Genomic DNA, 19,091 nt, shown 5'->3' with positions numbered 1-19,091 from the left:
TATTTCTGTGCCAAGAGCAGTCACTCAGCAATAGTCACCTCCTTTTGTGCTTTATTCACAGAGGAAATTGACACTGTCTTCACTAACCCTGCCTTTAATCCCACAAATATTTATTGGGTGTCTTTGTCAGCTCTGTGCTAGGTACAATGGAAAATAAAACAAAGATCTGCCCACAAGGAACTCATGACCAATAATTTATCAGAGTTATTCTCCCCACTAAGTAAATAAGGAAACTAAATTATTACAAAAATTGAACTCTGAAGAAGGACAAAAGATTATCTTTCAAGGTTGGTTTTAATACTATACGTCATAGTTTACAAAGAATGTTCACATATATTAGCTCATTTGATCCTCATAACCACCTGTTAAGAAGATTAATAGTACCCTTAAGGTGACTCAGTAACATGGTCAGGTCACAGAACTTAATAAAAGGGGAGTATGAAAACAAATATAGGGTTTCTGGTACCAGATCCATGCTTTTTCCATTACATACCCCATGCTTCTCTCTACTAAAGTAGCACAAAATTTAAGAGTGGTAAAATAATCTATATGGATGGAAAAAAAAATTTGTCTGTATTTTTATGTGCCTTCTGATCTGCTCTGCCCTCATGGCTTGGCCATCTGTATCAAGGATATCTTTAATATTCACAAATACATCACCAACTGCCTAATCGCTACATCAACTTTGCTTTGAATTCAGATAATTTTCTAACATTTCTTTTTGGCTGCTATACTTGATTTTTTTCAGTAATAGTCTTTTCCTTTGGGATGAAATAAGATATTCAATCCAGTTGACTAATGCATTAGCCAACAATGGCTATTTGCCAAGGAATGAGAAACAAGGCACTTCAATAATTTTATGTGGCTCACATGTTTCCTTAGAAAATACCACATAATGATTAAGATCTAATCAGAAGAGGGCAGTCATTAAGCACTGTGTAGTGAGCATATAATGTAGTTTTCTGATCTATGATTCCACTTAATTTTCACTCAACAACGGCTGCATCTGTTCATGCAACAAATATTTACTCCACACCTAAAGATTCCAGGTTCTGTTCTAGGGTCTGAGGAATACAGTGGTGCACAAGAAATTCTTATTCTTAAAGAGCTTACATTCTACTGAAGGAGACCATCAGTAAGCAGAACTATAATTTTGGATAGTGTTGAGTGCTATATTGAAAATGAAAACCATTTTTGGATATTGTGATAGAGTGAGGGGACAGACAACAGGTAGGGTGGTCAGAGAAGACTCCTCTGAAGAGAAGACATTTGTTGGAAACCTGAATGATGTGAAGGATTCAGTTATGAGAAGATCTGGGACATTCATTCTGGAGATAACGGACTACAAATGAGGTAAAGAGGTCACTGGGAAGACACTGAGCAAGGGGAAGGGAGGGATTGCTCTGTGATATAACAGTGGGAGTAGTAGTAGTAACAGTGATAATAATAACAATGATAAATATACTAGCATAACTATAATTTTGTTAGGGGTAGTAGCTACTGGGCATTAAATATATGTCAGGCACTGTGCTAAGCGCTTTGTATATGGTTTCTTTTAATCCTCAACATAGAGGATTTATTATTGCCTTCATTTTACAAACAAGGAGCCTGAGGCATAGAAAAGATAAGGACTTTATTATCCAAGGTAACAGAGCTCGGAGTAGCAGGGAATTTTATCAGACTTTCCAAAGCCTGTTCTCTTAACCCCATTGCCCTGTGGCCTCCAGGTATAGTCTTCACATGATTCAAACACTCATTATTAGGCTCCCATTTAGCCAGGGACTGAGTGTTGACATGTGGACACCCAGGCCTTCTTTTCAGCCTTCTTCATTTTGGACTTTGTCTTGTTAACATCTTTTTGCTCAGTGGGTAAAAGGTAAAACTTCCTCAAAAGGTAAACGGTAAAATTTCCTCCTGAAAAACCTAATAAGCAACTGTACACACACCTGGGGGTGAAAAGGTGAGGAACCAGGGCGAGGGCTCCAGGAAGAGAGGCTGTCCCCACAATCCCCACCATCTCAGGAAGTAGACTCCCTGCCCTTTGCCGTCTCACACTTAAGACAGGAAGCAGTTACCTGGAGGGTAGGAGTGCTTTCCATCCACAATCCACTCTAACAAGGCCTCGATTAATTCAAGATTAACCTTTTCAAAATCCATAATGGACATTGTTTTGATGACTGATTTGCTAACCCCTGAAAGAAAGGTAAAAATCAGGATAGTTATACCTTATTGAAGAAAATATGCCTGGGAACTAAGTGGGTGTCTTGATTTGATTTAATAACACAGATGTCCACATTTAATGTACTGAAATGAATTTTTTTTCCTTCAGTCTCTCAGAAAATACAGGCTCACTAGAAGCACTTTTTGCTTGAACAATGACCCAAAGAGCAGGCTCCTGCCCCTGCTGGAAAGGCCGAGAGAAGCAACTTTTAACTTTTCTCTTTCCTTCCCCTTTTATCTATCATATAAAATATATTTTATATATATTTCAGATATATATTAAATATATTTATATATTATATCAGTATATTCTCTCTATATATATCAAATACATGTGATATATAAATATATCAAATATATTTCAGAAAACCTTTCCAGATTCAGTCAACTTGTGAGTCAGATCAGCCAAAAGTCCAGGCAACAGTTAACTGTGAAAATCAGTGCACAGAGGCCACAGCTTTACTTTACAACAGTGACTTTACAGCAGCAACTTTATAACAGTGACTTTTAAGTTCCTTGGGAAAATCATAAAAGTTATGAATCTTCCCTGAAAAATACATGTGATTTTAATGGCTTCACCAATACCCCTGAAGTCTACCCATCGACCCTCAGGTTCAGGGTCTACAATCTCCTTCTAATTCATCGGAAGCCTAGTAAAAGATATACTTCCTTGTGTTGTACTAGAAGCCTCAGCTTTTTTAAAAACAAACAGCATATGCCTGGGGAGACAAATTCTCTGAAGATGGCTGCCTTTTCTTTTTAGTTCTTTCTAATGACCCATCACCTGAAATAGAGCCTAACTGGAGCAAAATAACTGTAGTTGGTATGAAGGAAGGGAAGCTTTTTACGCTTTGCTGAAAAGCTTGAAGAGAGGCAAAAGCAGTTGCTAAACAATGTTGTTCTGAAGAATGAACCCTATGTTGGTAAAAAATGAAAGAAAGGAAGAAATAAGCTACACAAGCAAAAGTGTGGATGGCAGAGCAGGAATCATTTTTATTTGCCAAGATTCCAAATAGCCAGACTTTTCAAAAAGGAGAAAGAATCAGCTAACTGAAAAAAAGGGAAATGAAAATCATTAAAAAAAATTTTTTTTATACTTTGGCAGGTTTTACTAATCATTCATATATTTTAAAAGACTGATTTTTATTATTATTTTTTAACTAGAAAAAGTTTTAAAAATCGAGCTAGGGAACATTGTTTAATTTTCTGAAAGAGAGCACTGAGATCAACTAGATAAAGTCTTTGTTTCATAGGAAAGAGGAGGCTCGGAGAAGCTAAGTGATCAATCAGCCCAGCATCATACAGAAGCTAGTGGTAGAGCCAGGTTTCCCAACCTCAAATCCTTAGAAAAGAGTTCTCAGAGGTGCTTTCTGAACTCTGATATCTCTGTGCTTGACATCAGAAAGACCGTGGCTTAGATTCAGTCATAATTCTTAAAGAAAACTCTGGAATTTCAAAAGAGAAACCAAAGAGATTTTCCTGTTAACTAATTTAATAGAATAAGGAAATGGGAATTGTCAGCTGGTATGATGTACAGAAAGAACACATTTGAGTCAGACATTTTCATGAGAATCACAAATCTGCACTTACTAGCTCTGGGCACTATGCTGTGGATTTGTATTCTTATTTAATCTCCTAAATAACGGCATTTTATAGATAAGGAAACTGAGGAAAAGAGAGGATGAGGAACTTGCATATAACTGGTTTTATGAGAGCCTGGGGAGTCGAATCCAGGTCTGTAAGATACACGTCTATGCTCTTAACCTTACTTCTCAGGATGTTGGGAAGATTAAGTGAAATGTTTGGGAGCCACGTATATCTTCCTAAACAGCAGAACAAGTGGCTAATGCCCTAATTCCTTTATGATTACCATTTCCCATGCAGGACTGCATCTTTGGTGGAAGGAGAAAAAGGAAAACTCACTTGCCTTTTCTGCTATAGAAGCACAGTAACAGGGGTTGGAGGCTCTTACTCCTTGAAAGGTAAACACCTTTTTTTTTTTTTGGAAGGACCAAGAGGAGTTGGGGTGGCAGTCCACGGAAAAGAGAGCAGGAAAGGCAGCTGAGACCTGTCTAGGCTTTAGGAAGAAAGCAAAAGTAGTAACCTTAGGGTTTCTATGGGTTCAGCCCAGCTGAACGTATGGAAGACTATCTAGGAACAAAGCTGCGTGAAGTCCGGCACGGGAGGAGGGAGCACCTAACATATATAAAAATGCTCAGCACAGGGTGGGCCCTGAAAAGAGATGTCATTTTCGAGGCCTACTGAAAAATGCTAAAACTAGTGGGTGAAATTTTGAGGATGTTATAGGATAAATAGTTTCAAATCTCTCTCCACAACTAACTTAATTAACTACAAAGGGAATAAACAGTAACTACACAGAGGAGAAACATAGGCATCACCTTAACCAGATGATCAAAGTTAATACTGCTGGGGGGCTTCCCTGGTGGCGCTGTGGTTGGGAGTCTGCCTGCCGATGCAGGGGACACGGGTTCGAGTCCTGGTCTGGGAAGATCCCACATGCTGCAGAGCAACTGAGCCCGTGCGCCACGGCTACTGAGCCTGCGTGTCTGGAGCCTGTGCTTCGCAACAAGAGAGGCCACGATAGTGAGAGGCCCGTGCACCGCGATGAAGAGTGGCCCCCACTTGCCGCAACTAGAGAAAGCCCTCGCACAGAAACGAAGACCCAACACAGCTGTAAATAAATAAATTAATTTATTAAATAAAAAAAAGTCAATACTGCTAACAATGGGACGAACCAACATCATGTGCCTCCTGATATGATGCACTGAGAAGGACTCAACATTGTTTCTGTGGTTTTCTAAAAATGCATTACCTAAAATTAATCATGGGGCAACGTTAGATAAACCCAAACAGAGGGACATTCTACAAAATAATTGGCCCAAACTCCTTAAAAATGTAAATCATAGAAGAAAAATAAAGGCTGGCAAATTTCTCCAGATAGAAAGAAACTAAAGACACATGATGACTGAATGCAATATGTAATCTTCGGTTGGGACCTGTACCACTTAAAAAATAGCAATAAAGTACATTATTGAAATAATTGACAAAATTAGAATATGGACTGTGGATTAAACAGTAGTACTGTATTAGTGTTAAATGTTTTCATTTTGATCATGTCCTATTGTTTGTTTTTGTTTGGGGCCATGCTGTGCAGCTTGTGGGGTCTTAGTTCCCCGACCAGAAATTGAACCCGGGCCCCGGCAGTGAAAGCGGCAGAGTCCTAACCCCTGGACCGCCAGGGAATTCCCATATCCTACTGTTATGTAAGAGGATGTCCTTGTTCTGAGGAAATACATACTGAAATATTATGGGTTAAGGAGCATCATATCTGCAATTTACGCTCAAAACATTCAGGAAAAAAATATATATATGCACCCAGAGCAAATAATAAAGCAAATGAAGCAAAACGTTAATAATTGGTGAATCAGGGTAAAGGATATATGAGAGTTCACTGTAGTCTTGCAAATTTTTAATTCTGAATTCGAAATCATATCAAAATGCAAAGTTACAAAACACTCAAGAATATAATTTATATTTTACTACCTCCCAATTTTTCTATAATGAACACATTTACAATCAGGAAAAAACCCACTGGTAAATATAATAACAATTTTAATCTAATATGTATTAGAACTGTTATTTTTCTAAGTTTAAGGTTGTTCTGATGAACTAAAGACAAGGTAACTATGAAACAAGAGCCACGTTTTTCTTCTTCTGGATCATGGCGTGAGAAAAACTAGTTATCTTTGGCATAATTGTAATATTCCCCCCAGGAAGCACATTACCTTTATAGCGGGCCAGGAGCTGCTTAAAATCTAACTGTTGATCTGGCACAGCATCTTTGGTGGAATCCGGATCGTGGAGGTGCAGGGAGAGGCGCAGGTCCTCCTCCACCTCCTCAAACGCGGTTCTGCTGCGCCTCGCCTTGAGCTTCTCCTTTGACATCTGTTTCATGGAGCGCGCATATGGGCTCCCATCCTGCAACACATACCTGAGGAAAGAAGACAAAGAAATGTGTGGGTGTGGATGCGGGTCTGTTGGTGAGGAATGACACTATTCACCTGTTTTCCATGCTCATTCAGCAGAACGTTGCTCTGCTTCTGTCCAATTCAAGTGCTATTCTTCCACCAGTCCAGGATTCTGTCTGCCGTGCCCTATTGCTGGGGGGGAACACACTGGAATGCTTTTGGCTCTGTTTTAAGATAATTCTGGAGGCAGTGAATTTGGAAAAGTGAGAGAAAAAAGACAGGGAAACTAGCTGAAAGATGATTTCCCCAGAGATTCACATTCAGTGGAAGTGGGATCGGGCCCACAAAACAACAATTTTAATAAGCTCTCCAAGTATGCTTACTGCACACTGAAGTTTGAGAGCCACTGTTTCAGGGTTTTTAGCTTGAGAATACTGTATCATTAAATAACGTAGAATTAGGAGGGGGCTTATTAGGAATGGAAGGAGCAAAGAGAAAGAAAAAATTCTGGGTTGAGTTTAAGGTGTCAGACATCAAAGTTGTTTCCATTCTGGAGCTCAGAGGTCAGGAATGAAGATACCAATCTGGGAGTTCTCAGCACAGGGGTGACAGCTGAAATCACATGAGTCTTAGAGAGCCAAGCAAGAATTTAACAGTGAGAAGAAACAGTGCAAGGATAAAACCCTGGGGAATCTTCAAGGTCAAAGAGTAGGAAGAGGAAGCAGAGCTTTCAGAGGGGAGAAATCTGTTGATATCCAACAGACATTACCACCTTCTATCCGGTACAGAACTTATACACTCATATGTACTGCAAACTCCTTGAAGGCAGAATAATAATGATAATAATAGCTAACATATATAAAGCATTTGATATATGCCAGGCACAGTTCTAATCCCTTTGCAAGTATTAACTCCAAATATTAATTAATCCTCATAACTCTTGAAGAGGCTACTTTTAATATGCACACTTTACATATGATGAAACTAAGTCACAGAGAGATTAAGCTACTCACCAATGTTACAGTTGGTAAGTAGAGGGATTTAAATACTAGTAGTCTGTCTGCAGAATTAGTACTTTTTTTCCCATGTTAAATTCTCCATAGATTTGGTCCATCATTTTTTATTTTTTATTTATTTTTATTTTATTTTATTTTTTTGGCCATGCCACAAAAATTGTGGGATCTTAGTTTCCCCGACCAGGGATTGAACCCAGGATACCACAGTAAAATCGCCGAGTCCTAACCACTGGACCGCCAGGGAATTCCCCATCATTTTTTAAACAGACTTTACTTTTTAAAGCAGTTTTAGGTTCACAGCAATACTGAGCAGAAGGTACAGAGATTCCCCATACACCCCCTGCTCCCCGCCCTACGCATAGCCTCCCCCATTAGCAATATCCCCAACCCGAGTGGTACATTTGTTAAAACTGATGAACTGACATCCATACATCATTATCACCCAAGGTCCTTAGTCTACATGAGGGATTCCTGAGTCAGTACTCTTAATATATAATATTGCCTTTGAATTCAAATAATTTGTATAATAAATATTCGCTGAAAGGGGAAAACAAAATGCTCAAATAGAAAAATTAGAAGAAAAGTTAACCCGTTTATTAGTATCCAGGCACACGGAGGTAAAATAGTAATTCTGTTTTCAAGGACTTTCCCCAAACTTTAATTAATATCTTCCTTACCTTGTCACAGCAATTGCATCTTCCAGAAAAAATTGATCAACAGGAAATGTACGACCTAGGAAAACAAGAAAATAAAACAGAAAAGTCTCAGAATACCCGTTCAACTATCTTGAAACTGTTTGTATATGTAAAATTGTCTAAAAACGAAGCTTGGCACAGTAAGGTACTATTTACTCTGTGGTCTTACAAGTATTCAGAAAAAGCTTTTCATGATAAAAATGGAAGGAGTAGATTCTAGTTAGTAAATAAAACAGAAGTGCATAGTTGAAGAGATGATCATTTGCTAATAAGACTTTTTTTAACCTCTTTTTAAAAAAAATCTGTTAAACCTTTTTATCCCCCTCTGCTTCCCTGCAGGGGACCTTTAAACAGTCAACAATTGTATTCTAGATCAAGCATATAATTTCATCTTTAAATCTACTGTCGATATCCTCTATAACTAGAACGAATTATTCACCACTGAGTGTTTCCAAATTGTTCTTTACCAATCAACTGCAGAATGATAAACCAAAGCCCAAGGTGATAAATTAATCCCACAATGAGACTGTGAAAGCACCAAAAGAAGACACAGACTATCCAATTTCACTTGCTCCCAGAGTGGACCAATATCCAGAAGTTTAGCAGAATCCAGCAATGAATAAATATGCTATACACAGATACAACTTTTCCCTTTATGATAGATTACCATTATAAACTCACATTTTGATGTTAAACACAACAGACTGCTAGAAATCCTAATAACCTAGACATTTTTTTAAAAAGCACATATAAATTGAAATCTCCCAGCAAATGAATATAACATTACCTCTTCAATAATTTCATTATATGGTTATGATTTTATTTGTTATAAACTAATCAATTCTTCTCTAGAAACAGATATAAATACTCATTCATTTATATCTCAAATGAACTTTAAAATAATTATATTTGCTTATTAGGACAATACGTATTTAATGATGGATTTTAATCACCTGGTATAGTGATAACTGGGCAGGAATTAAAATATTCTGAAAAGAGCTCAGCGTTTAAAGTTGCACTCATCAGAATAACTTGAAGAGTTGGTCTCTGCAACACAATGTCTTTCAAAACTAGCAGTAAGAAGTCACTAGAGGAAATAAAAGAAACATCTGAGGATCAAACAAATTTAATACATGAAAATTAATAACCTTTGACATATTTCAAGTAAGTGTAAGACTTATGTGAAAAAAATTTATAACTCATAGAAAGATGTGTCATGTTCCTAGATGTGAAGACTTAATATTGTAAAGATATCAATTTCCCACCAAATAAACTAAATTCAGTGTAGTACCAATCAAAATACCAACAGCATTCATCATTGCATTTGATAATTCCACTTCTTGATATCTACATGTACATAAAGAGGTATATACAACGATTTTCATTATAGCATTGTTTGTAAATCAGTGGAAACTACCAAAATGTCTATCAACCAAGAAATGGTTAATTATGACAATATCATCTATTCTAAGGAATAACATGAGGCAGAATAAAGGAATAAAGTAGAGCTCTAGATACAGACATGAAAACATCTCTAAGAGATATTGTTAGTGAAAAAAACCCAAGTTGTAGAACAATATGTACCACAGAACAGCAATGTCCTAACTGGCCTCCCTGTTTCAGCCCTTGCCCCCCTAAAATCTATTCTCAGTATGGTAGACCAATAATTCTGTGCCAATGTAAATGATTGTGCCACTCTTCTGCTCAAAATCCTTCAACGACTTCTTATCAAAGTCCTCACTAACGAGGTCCTATGTGACATGATCTGTACCCTCACTACTCATTTCCTGTCGCTCTCCCTCTTCATCACTTGGCTGCAGCCACACTGTCCTCCTTGCTGTCTTTGAGACATGGACCCCAGGTCCCTTGCACATGTTATTAATGTGCCTAGAAAGGGCTTCTCCCAGACATTCAAGAGGTAGCTCACTCACTCACTTTGAGTCTTTACTCAAAATGTACCTTTTCAGCTAGGCCTTCCCTGGCCACCATGTTTAAAATTTCAAATGTTCCCCTCCCTTGCATTTCATATTACCCTTTCTCTTCTTAGCACTTAACATACTTTATATTTTACTTCTTTATCTTGCTTATTGTTGGGCTCTCTCACTAGACTATAAGCTCTATGAGGATGGGGATTTTGGTTATTTTGTTCTACAAGATACTACTCAGTACCTGGAGCACTGCCTGGGATATAGTAGGTGCTCAATAAATGTTTGTTGATTTACTAAATGAATATATAATTTGTATAAGAAAAAAAGTTCTGGAAATAAAAGTACCTATTGCTGACAAAGCAAGCATATATGTCAATGTACAGTAGGACATATCACCAATCTGATCACCGTAGTTATCTCTGGGGCAGGGACTGGGAATGGTTTGGGAGTGTTACAGGGGACTTTCACTTTATCTGTGTTGTTTGAATTTTTTTTTTTTTTTTGGCGGTACACGGGCCTGTCACTGTTGTGGCATCTCCTGTTGCGGAGCACAGCCTCCGGATGCACAGGCTCAGCAGCCATGGCTCACTGGCCCAGCCGCTCCGCGGCCTGTGGGATCTTCCCGGACAGGGGCACGAACCCGTGTCCCCTGCATCGGCAGGCGGACTCTCAACCACTGCGCCACCAGGGAAGCCTTGTTTGAATTTTTAATGAGTATATTCTTGAACTACTTAGTTTTCTTTAATGAGCTAATTTAATTACATTTATGACTATTCTTTTTCTTTTTTAGGGAAAAGGAAAATAATATAACAATAGGTAAATGGTTAAGTAACTTATGGTACATCCACACGTTAGAATCTCCTCATGCAATTACTAGCAATAATTTCAAAGACAGTTCATGCTCTCATATTAAATATTAGATCACATGCAGCACACAACAGTATATAATCCCAATAGTGTCTGTGGAGGTACATCTCTGCTAACTCCCAATATACGCCCAGAAGAAAACAGGACAAATTGTTAACATGTAATTAGCAATTCTATAAGGGACAGAAATTCTTCTTCTTGACATTTAATATTGCCTAAATGTGTTAGAATAATGTCATTATCTCTATGATCAGAAAATGTATTAAAAATTTTAAACAAATATAACTATAAATTTTCTATATTCAACCTTTTATCTTATTTTTTAACTGATCTTGGTTCCTAGATTTTACTTTTTTTTTTTAATTTTTAAATTTTATTTATCTTTTATATAGTAGGTTCTTATTAGTTATCCATCTTATACATATTAGTGTATATATGTCAATCCCAATCTCCCAATTCATCACACCACCACCCCCTATTTTCTGCCTTTTTCAGTCAGAGCTAGCAAATATTCCCCTACTTTTTCTTATAATTTGTGTACTCCATTCCCAAAGACTGGTATTTGTAAATGCTCAAATCTCCCTTCTCCAGTGGGTAATTTATCTTTATTCGGATGTGAAAATACTTTGTTTTTAACTGTTGATATTCTATAGGTCATTAGGTTTTATAAAAATCTCTTTTTGAGAACATCATTGCAGCCAGGAACCAGATCTAGTGCTATCTTCCAGTTTCACTGACTTTGTGGAAGTATAAATGTTATGAAACCCAAAGCTACTCTTTATGTTCAAAATTACATTGGATATAATTTCACCTAAAATTAAAATTTTATTTTTATAATACAATCATTTAAATATTATTAGTTTGGCTGAATGTTTTATTTCATTCCCTCTTCTAGGTTGTTCAGTGATTCTGTTAAAATAAATTATTTCAAATGATCATTTCAACATTTAGGTGTAAAGTGACATTATTTACCATTTATTTTTTTCCCCAATGTTTTCTGGAGTCTCTACATAAAGATTATTTGCCCCTCAAAGATTTTCAGTGTTTTCTATATAGCTATTTAAAATTTATTATTGTCTTGTTCTAGGAAATATTTCCTTTTATTTTGATCTATTCTTTTTATTCTTTTTAAAATTTTTTGCCACATCACGCCGCTTGCTTGCAGGATCTAAGTTCCCTGACCGGGGATCAAGTCCGGGGCCCCGGCAGTGAAAGCGCTGAGTATTAACCACTGGACCACCATGGAATTCCCTGATATATTCTTTTTATATAAAAATCTTTTTCTTTAGTTTCAAATTTCTTTATATTTCTTAATTACTACTATATTAGTGTATTTATTTCTTCTAACAAATAGTTTTCTGTTTACATGTCTTCCCCGTTCATTTTTTAAAAACTCTTTATCAGCAATAGCTGGGACCTCTTTTCATGTTTGTTTCTTTTTTTTTAGTTTTGCTATGATTTATTTTCTGCTTCTCTGTCAGCCCGTCAACTTTACTTAGACTTTCTTCTTCTCAAGATACTAATAATAATATAGTCCTTTTTGGGAAAGCCTCATGATTTGCACAGGATCATCTCTCTTTTTCCCACTACTTTTTTACTACTTTAGAGCATGATCTACATGACAAACTATGATCAATGCCATCTATTTACCTGGCCCTTCATTTTAAAATATTGAGAATTTTGATTTTATACCTTGACCCTTTAATGACTTCTAATTCCATTAAAGTAAAATCCAAATGCTTTATTATTAATGGTGCATAGTCTCCTGCTTTTTTTAGCTGTCACTTTTCCCCTCATTCACTACATATCAGCTGCACACTGGCCTTCCTCCAGTTTTTGGACTCATGAAGCCCTTTACCACTGCAGAGTCCTTGCAAATGCTGACCTTGCCCTCATATATCTCATGAGACTCCTTTTCATACTTCTGTTTTTAATTTAAATGTAATCTCTTCAGAGATATAATCTCTGATTATCTCATGGCTCTCTCCCCCCAAACACAGCATCCTGTTTATTCCTTTATGGTACTTATTCCAATTTGTAGTTATTTACTTACTTGTTTACTTACCTGTTCATTATTTGTTTTTCCTACCAGACCATAAGACATAAAGGGGGAACATATATGTTTGTTCACTACAGTATCCCCAGCAATTAATAGGCCACTTGGCACTTAATGCAGGCTCAATAAATACATGAATGAATGTCAGGGCTGAATGACTGACCAAATGCACAAAGAAGGAAGCACATATTGACCAATCCATCAGCTATAGCATGCATTACATCTGATATTCCTGCTAAGTACAGCACCCAGCTCAGCATGGTGCCTCTTATTAGACAATGTCCATCTAATAGGATCTCTTCCAGTGATGAACATGTGCTCTCCTAGCATTTTTCGTGTCACAGACCCTGGAGACCAGGAAGGCAGTTCCTCTTCTCTAACTTAAGCCTTCCCTATGGCAATTACCATTACTAGCTCTAAGGAACTTAACTGGAAGCAGAATAAAATTCTCTCAGCCATGTCTTCATTTGACATGTGTGGGTATTCATTTGGAAAATCTTTGCCTTACCTTTCTTCTGTCCTCTCATGGACTTCATCAACAATGATATGGGTGATTCCTTGTAGGGCTGTGTCCCCCTCTAGCCTTCTTAGCAGCACTCCTGTGGTGCAGTATAACAGTCTGGTGGCTGAGGACTTACACGTAAAAGGGCATAGAAAGCTTTAATGAACTTTCTGAAAAAAGTAAACACTTTCCTGGCAAAGCCATTTTTAATGGATAGGGATAAAGAATACTGAAAACACCAGCAGTTCTATTTTAATATAAACCAAGAAACTAAATGCATAGTTTCTTGCTGGCAACAACAAAAGCTTTTCTACTTTACATCAAAATTTTAAGACTCATAGAAAGCATTCAAAAATTATTATAAAACATAAAAATAACAGTGAGTGATGAAATCAATTCTGAATTTGTTCATTCCATATTTGGTTAAATGGATTAAGTCCCAGTTTAGGAACAAAGCAGCACCTACTAGATCACTTCTGCCAATAAAGAATAGAAGGTCTTTACAGAGGAAATTAAGTACACCCCAAAAAGAGTTTAAACCAAAATATTTCTAAAAGGACTTCAGCCCTATTGAAGTATATATTCCAACTTGCCCAGAATCTCCAGACCCCAAGGGCTCTTTATACTTGAAAATTGTAAATTTCTGTCATCAGGAAATAAGAAAAGCATACAAACCTTGACACTTTCTAACCGGATCTGGTATCCCACAGTCAGACCCACTCTCTCTGCTCTTTCTTTAGCAACGCGTTCGGCGACAGAGATCGCAGAGATTCGTCGGGGTTGGGTACAGATGATGTTAGCCACCTTCTCAGGTGGTCCGTTCAGAGAATCATCCAGAATAAACTGTGGAATCTGTGTGGTTTTCCCACATCTGTATGCCAAAACAAATAAGTCCTAAAATAAGAGTTTTCAAGTGCTCTAGTTAACTAAAGAAGCAATCATATCCAATGAGGAAAGTAAGAAGCTAATTAGAATAAAAGTTGTTCAGCTTCATCTATCTTCTAAACCTACCTACTGACTTATTACCTAGAGCTGATAACTCCTAGGAACTTGCACTTAGGTTAACAGGGCAATCAAATAATAGTTCACTATTATTTGTAAAACTGGGACTATTGAATAAACATTAGGTTAAGGTCTATAAATGCCTTCAGGAATGTGAACTCTACATGTGAATCCTAAAGAAACAGGAACATTATCTTATGATTATTAAAATACTTTATATTTTTCCCATTGGTGTGGTATTGCTTTGGCTACACCAAAGTACTGACTGAGGTTAAAAAGCTAAGAAACTGGAAGATACAAAGTTACTACTATATCTGTGAGTCTGGGCACAAATGTAATTATTAAATTGAAGACCCTTGAATACAGAACTAAATTAAGCCTGCAACTTGCCCCTGCCAAATAGGTTTGGATAACATATGGAGAGTGTGGAACAGGAAAAATAATATACCCTAAGTTGTTCTTAAACAAAAGCTTTAAGGAAATCAGAATAAATTTAGAAAATTCATTTCTGAAGTTTCAAGCTAAATGTTCTGGAACTGTCCTTTACATTTTAAAATGGGCCTTGTTAAAAGCCTTCAGCTAGGCCTTTTGCCTTAAAATTGTCTTAAGGCAGAGGTATACACTATCTATAAATTCCCAAATTTCTGGGCTTCCCTGGTGGCGCAGTGGTTAAGAATCCGGCTGTCAATGCAGGGGACATGGGTTCGTGCCCCGGTCCGGGAAGATCCCACATGCCGCAGAGCGGCTAGGCCCGTGAGCCACAACTACTCAGCCTGCGCGTCTGGAGCCTGTGCTCCGCAACGGGAGAGGCCACGACAGTGAGAGGCCCGTGCACCGCGATGAAGAGTGGCCCCCGCTCGCTGCAGCTGGAGAAAACCCTCGCACAGAAACGAAGACCCAAAACTGCCAAAAATAAATATAAAATAAATAAATAAAAATTTTTAAAAAAATCCTAAATTTCTGAGTTTTGTTTGTTTTTTTGTAATTTGGCTCTATAGGCTACAGTTGCCACATTATTTGCCTCTGTGAAATATTATTCAATATTTAACAGGAAAAAGCACAAATAACACCAGCAACTGTTTTTTTTTTTAAAAGTAGAACTGGTGGTGGTAACCAGGGCACACACCGTATCTATAGATGAAAGCTGCATTAGAAATAAATCACATTCTTACCCAGTCATACCACTTATAACAAGCACTTGGTGCTTGCTCAACAGTTTAAGAATGTTTTCTCTTTCTTCCCAAGCAGGGAGTAATTGTCTTTCTTGCAGAATTGACTGGAACTGTCTGGAGGCCTAATAAAATAAAAGATAAGACATCAGTTTGGTTACTTTCAATCACCTTTCACAAAGCTCTGAATGTGGAATCCCATAGTTAGACCTCCCCTTTCTGCTCTTTCTTCACCAATTTGTTTAGAGACAGAAAGTGCAGATTTGTTGGCGGTTGGATGCTGGTGACTTTAGTCAGAAGGCTGTTCCAAGAATCAGCCGGAATAAGCTGTGGGATCTGAGTGGCTTTCCTACATCTGAATGAACTAAAGGATCTTACAAGAGAAATAACCCCTCTTGCTTAGCACCTATCCAGCTCTTTCTGTAAGTCTCTATACTAGCACTGTTCAACAGAACTTTCCGTGCTGATGGAAATGTTCTGTTTGCGCGGTCCAACATAGCAACCTCTGGCTACATGTGATTGTTGAGCACTTGAACTGTGATCAGTGCTGTCGAGGACCCGAATTTTTTATTTTATTTAATTTTAATAAATTTAACTTTAAATAGCTACACGTGGCTAGGGGCTACCATACAAGACAGCATAGTTCTACACAGTATCAGATTTTTACCAAAATCACTAACAGTAACAGAACTCACTAAATGGTTCTTTTTCTTTTTTAACATCTTAAATATATACAATTTTTATCTGTCGAGAATAAATAAATAAAAATAAACTGGTATGGATTTATAGATTTCTTTTTTTTAAATTCCTGGGTTATAATCCAATACTGTACATCCAATACCTACGATATAATCCAATTTATTTTGTTGCTCTCATTATTTCATTTTGGCCATTGGGAGCTTTTCCAGGTTGATTCCTGAGTCCTTCTGACATGCCCTCATCTTTTTTGTTTTGTTTTGTTTTGTTTCTGAATACTCCCTCATTTAAAGGGTTCTTTTTGGCCAATCACCACATCTATGTAACTCAGTTTGACATCTAATGGCCAATGCTATAAACATTGTACTGTAGGTTAAAACTGTGAATGTATTTTTGACTAATGTAAGAAATTTATACTAACATTTATATTAACATACACATTTTCTGCATGAAATTTTATCACCTCTAAACACACTGTTCAAACTGAATGTGTAATTTTTTATTTCCACCGTCTTATTATTTATGGTGTGATTTTCTAGTCAATTTGACATTCTATGGGTGTTGCGGTATATATGTACTAGTGTTATATATACTCTGTCAAAAATCAGAATCACAGAACTTTAGAATCGGAAGGGCCTTAGATAGCATCTAATCTAATCCCCAAACTGGTTAAGCAACTCGTCTTTATCCTCCATCCAACTCTGTCCTAATACTTCACTTATGAGTTCTTTTAAAATAATCTTATTTTTACCCCTGAATGGGGTAAAACAACATGGACTTTGAAAACAGAGAGAATTAGCTTGAAACCCTGTGTTGCCACTTACCAGCTATGTGACCTTGGGCAAATTATTTATCCTGTGAGCCTTTGAAATGGGGTAAGAGTCCCTCCTCTTTCTCCTTTTCTATACTGTTATTTCTAATGTAAATCACAGTACTACTTTTCCTTTCACTTATCAGATTTCTATCATAGTAACAAAGCCACATGATTCTCAGAATATCTGGTATATATGTGTTTCATTTTCATCAGCCATTGGATTTTCCAAAACTATCTAGAACATGCATCCAAGTTTGCTATGGCATGCAGAAACTTTGCCCAATCAGAGTAAAAGAGAGCTGAAAGTATACCATGGAGAGTAGCCAAAGCTCCCTAATTCCCAATCCCTTCATCCATACATTAGGGAGGCAATGCTAGCCATTCTCTCAGAATACCCTACCTGTTTTATTCGGAACTGCTTGCAGATTTTGACATTCTCAGCATGTACTGATTTTGCCTGCCAGTCATATCTTTTGGAAATCTTTTTCTTAAGGTTGACATAGCTTTCATTCTCCACCATAACTGGTGCAGGACCTTCATCCTCATCTGTCTCCTCCTCAGGCTCTGATTCCTTTTCAACTTGAAGGGGATAAAAGGAAACATTTTTGATATGGAGCCCTTTCTGTAGCAGGGAAAAGTCACTATCTAACAAAGTAACAACAACAAAAAAATCATAAAATGGAGAAAAAGTTAAAGCTTGAATAAAACAAGTTCATTCATTTCCACACTACTACTTCTACTGCTAAAGAACTTAAAATGCATCTCCAAATAAACTTTAATCAAGTGTAAGTGGCTCTGGTTAAATCAAATTAAAAACAAAGAAAAGGGCTTCCCTGGTGGCGCAGTGGTTGAGAGTCCGCCTGCCAATGCAGGGGACACGGGTTCGTGCCCCGGTCCGGGAAGATCCCACATGCCGCAGAGCGGCTGGGCCCGTGAGCCATGGCCGCTGAGCTTGCGTGTCCGGAGCCTGTGCTCCGCAACGGGAGAGGCCACAACAGTGAGAGGCCCGCGTACCGCAAAAAACAAAACAAAACAAAACAAAACAAAAAAGAAAATCATGCCTTGCCTTGTTAATCCAGTAGACTCTGTACATTCAGAAATTAACTGAAAGTTTCAAATATTTGCAAGTGTACCTACAATTCCATGACACAAAATAACCCAAATGTCTATCATATGATGAATCAATAAATGAAATGTGGTATGTCCATATAATGGAATAGTATTCAGTAATAAAAAGGAATGAAGTACTGATACATGCTACAACATGGATGAACCTTGAAAACATTATGCTAAGTGAAAGAAGCCAATCACAAAAAGCCACATATTTACTAAATGATTCCATTTCCATGAAATGTCCAGAATAGGCAAATCCATAGAGACAGAATATAGACTCATGGTCGTTAGGGGTTGGGGGAAGGGAGAAATGAGGAGTGACTTGCTAACAGGTACAGAGTTTCTTTCTGGGGTGATGAAAACGTTCCAGAGTTAGACAGTGGTCATGGTTGCACAACTCTGTTAATATACTAAAAACCACTGAATTGTACACTTCAAAAGAGTAAATTTTATGGTGTGTAAATTATAGCTTAATAAAGCTGCTATCTTAAAAAAAAAAGTTCACGACACACAGTTTGTCATTTCTTGAGGAATACATCTGAGTGCTAGAACTCGCTGCAGGTTGGGAGCGAGTCAAGGGGCCAGTGAGGGAACCTAGCCAGCTGTCCGGCATCCGCATCTCGGTGCAGTTTCACTGTTCTCTACCTGTTGACATTTACCTAGGAACTCCTGGGAAATAATAAAACTTGCTGCTCTGAAAGAAAGGTGGCAAAAAATAAGAGAGATCCTACGGTGAACTTTGAAAGGGGGGTTACTTGTGATGTAAGACTCTGTATGGCACACTCGGATGTGGAGGAAGCCAGAGGCTCGTACAAACATTTCTCTATTTGAGGATTTAGGGACCCATAAAGAGAGACATCCCCTAATGACTTTTGGGGGTCTAGCATACTAAAAGCAGGAGGGTATGGATGGTGGTATAGAAAGAGAAGTATCTCTAAAAACTCATTTTAAAGTAATCCTATATACAATAACAGAAGTAATCACAGGAAACCAAATGGATTACACGAAACAGACTTTTCTGGAA

At 37.5% G+C, this 19,091-nt stretch overlaps 1 protein-coding gene across 4 annotated transcripts in view; it reads right to left on the bottom strand.

Moving 5' to 3' along the window:
- The window catches only part of DHX57 (DExH-box helicase 57), a 56,627-nt gene that overhangs the window by 20,426 nt on the left and 17,110 nt on the right, over positions 1-19,091 (bottom strand). For all 4 annotated transcript variants that reach the window (XM_029232151.1, XM_029232153.1, XM_029232155.1 and 1 more), the window contains exons 6-13: positions 17,355-17,533; positions 15,448-15,569; positions 13,949-14,144; positions 13,280-13,404; positions 8,874-9,007; positions 7,903-7,957; positions 6,027-6,232; positions 2,076-2,192 (exon numbers count right to left, since the gene is read on the bottom strand). In XM_029232151.1, coding sequence (XP_029087984.1) covers positions 2,076-2,192; positions 6,027-6,232; positions 7,903-7,957; positions 8,874-9,007; positions 13,280-13,404; positions 13,949-14,144; positions 15,448-15,569; positions 17,355-17,533 — 1,134 coding nt within the window. The remainder of the gene's footprint in view (positions 1-2,075; positions 2,193-6,026; positions 6,233-7,902; positions 7,958-8,873; positions 9,008-13,279; positions 13,405-13,948; positions 14,145-15,447; positions 15,570-17,354; positions 17,534-19,091) is intronic.

This window comes from Monodon monoceros, unplaced genomic scaffold, assembly GCF_005190385.1.
Source record: "Monodon monoceros isolate NGI ecotype Baffin Bay Population unplaced genomic scaffold, NGI_Narwhal_1 Super_Scaffold_19, whole genome shotgun sequence".
Lineage (NCBI taxonomy): Eukaryota > Metazoa > Chordata > Mammalia > Artiodactyla > Monodontidae > Monodon > Monodon monoceros.
The sequence above is the reverse complement of the archived record's forward strand: the minus strand, read 5'-3'. Positions and strand labels throughout refer to the sequence as shown.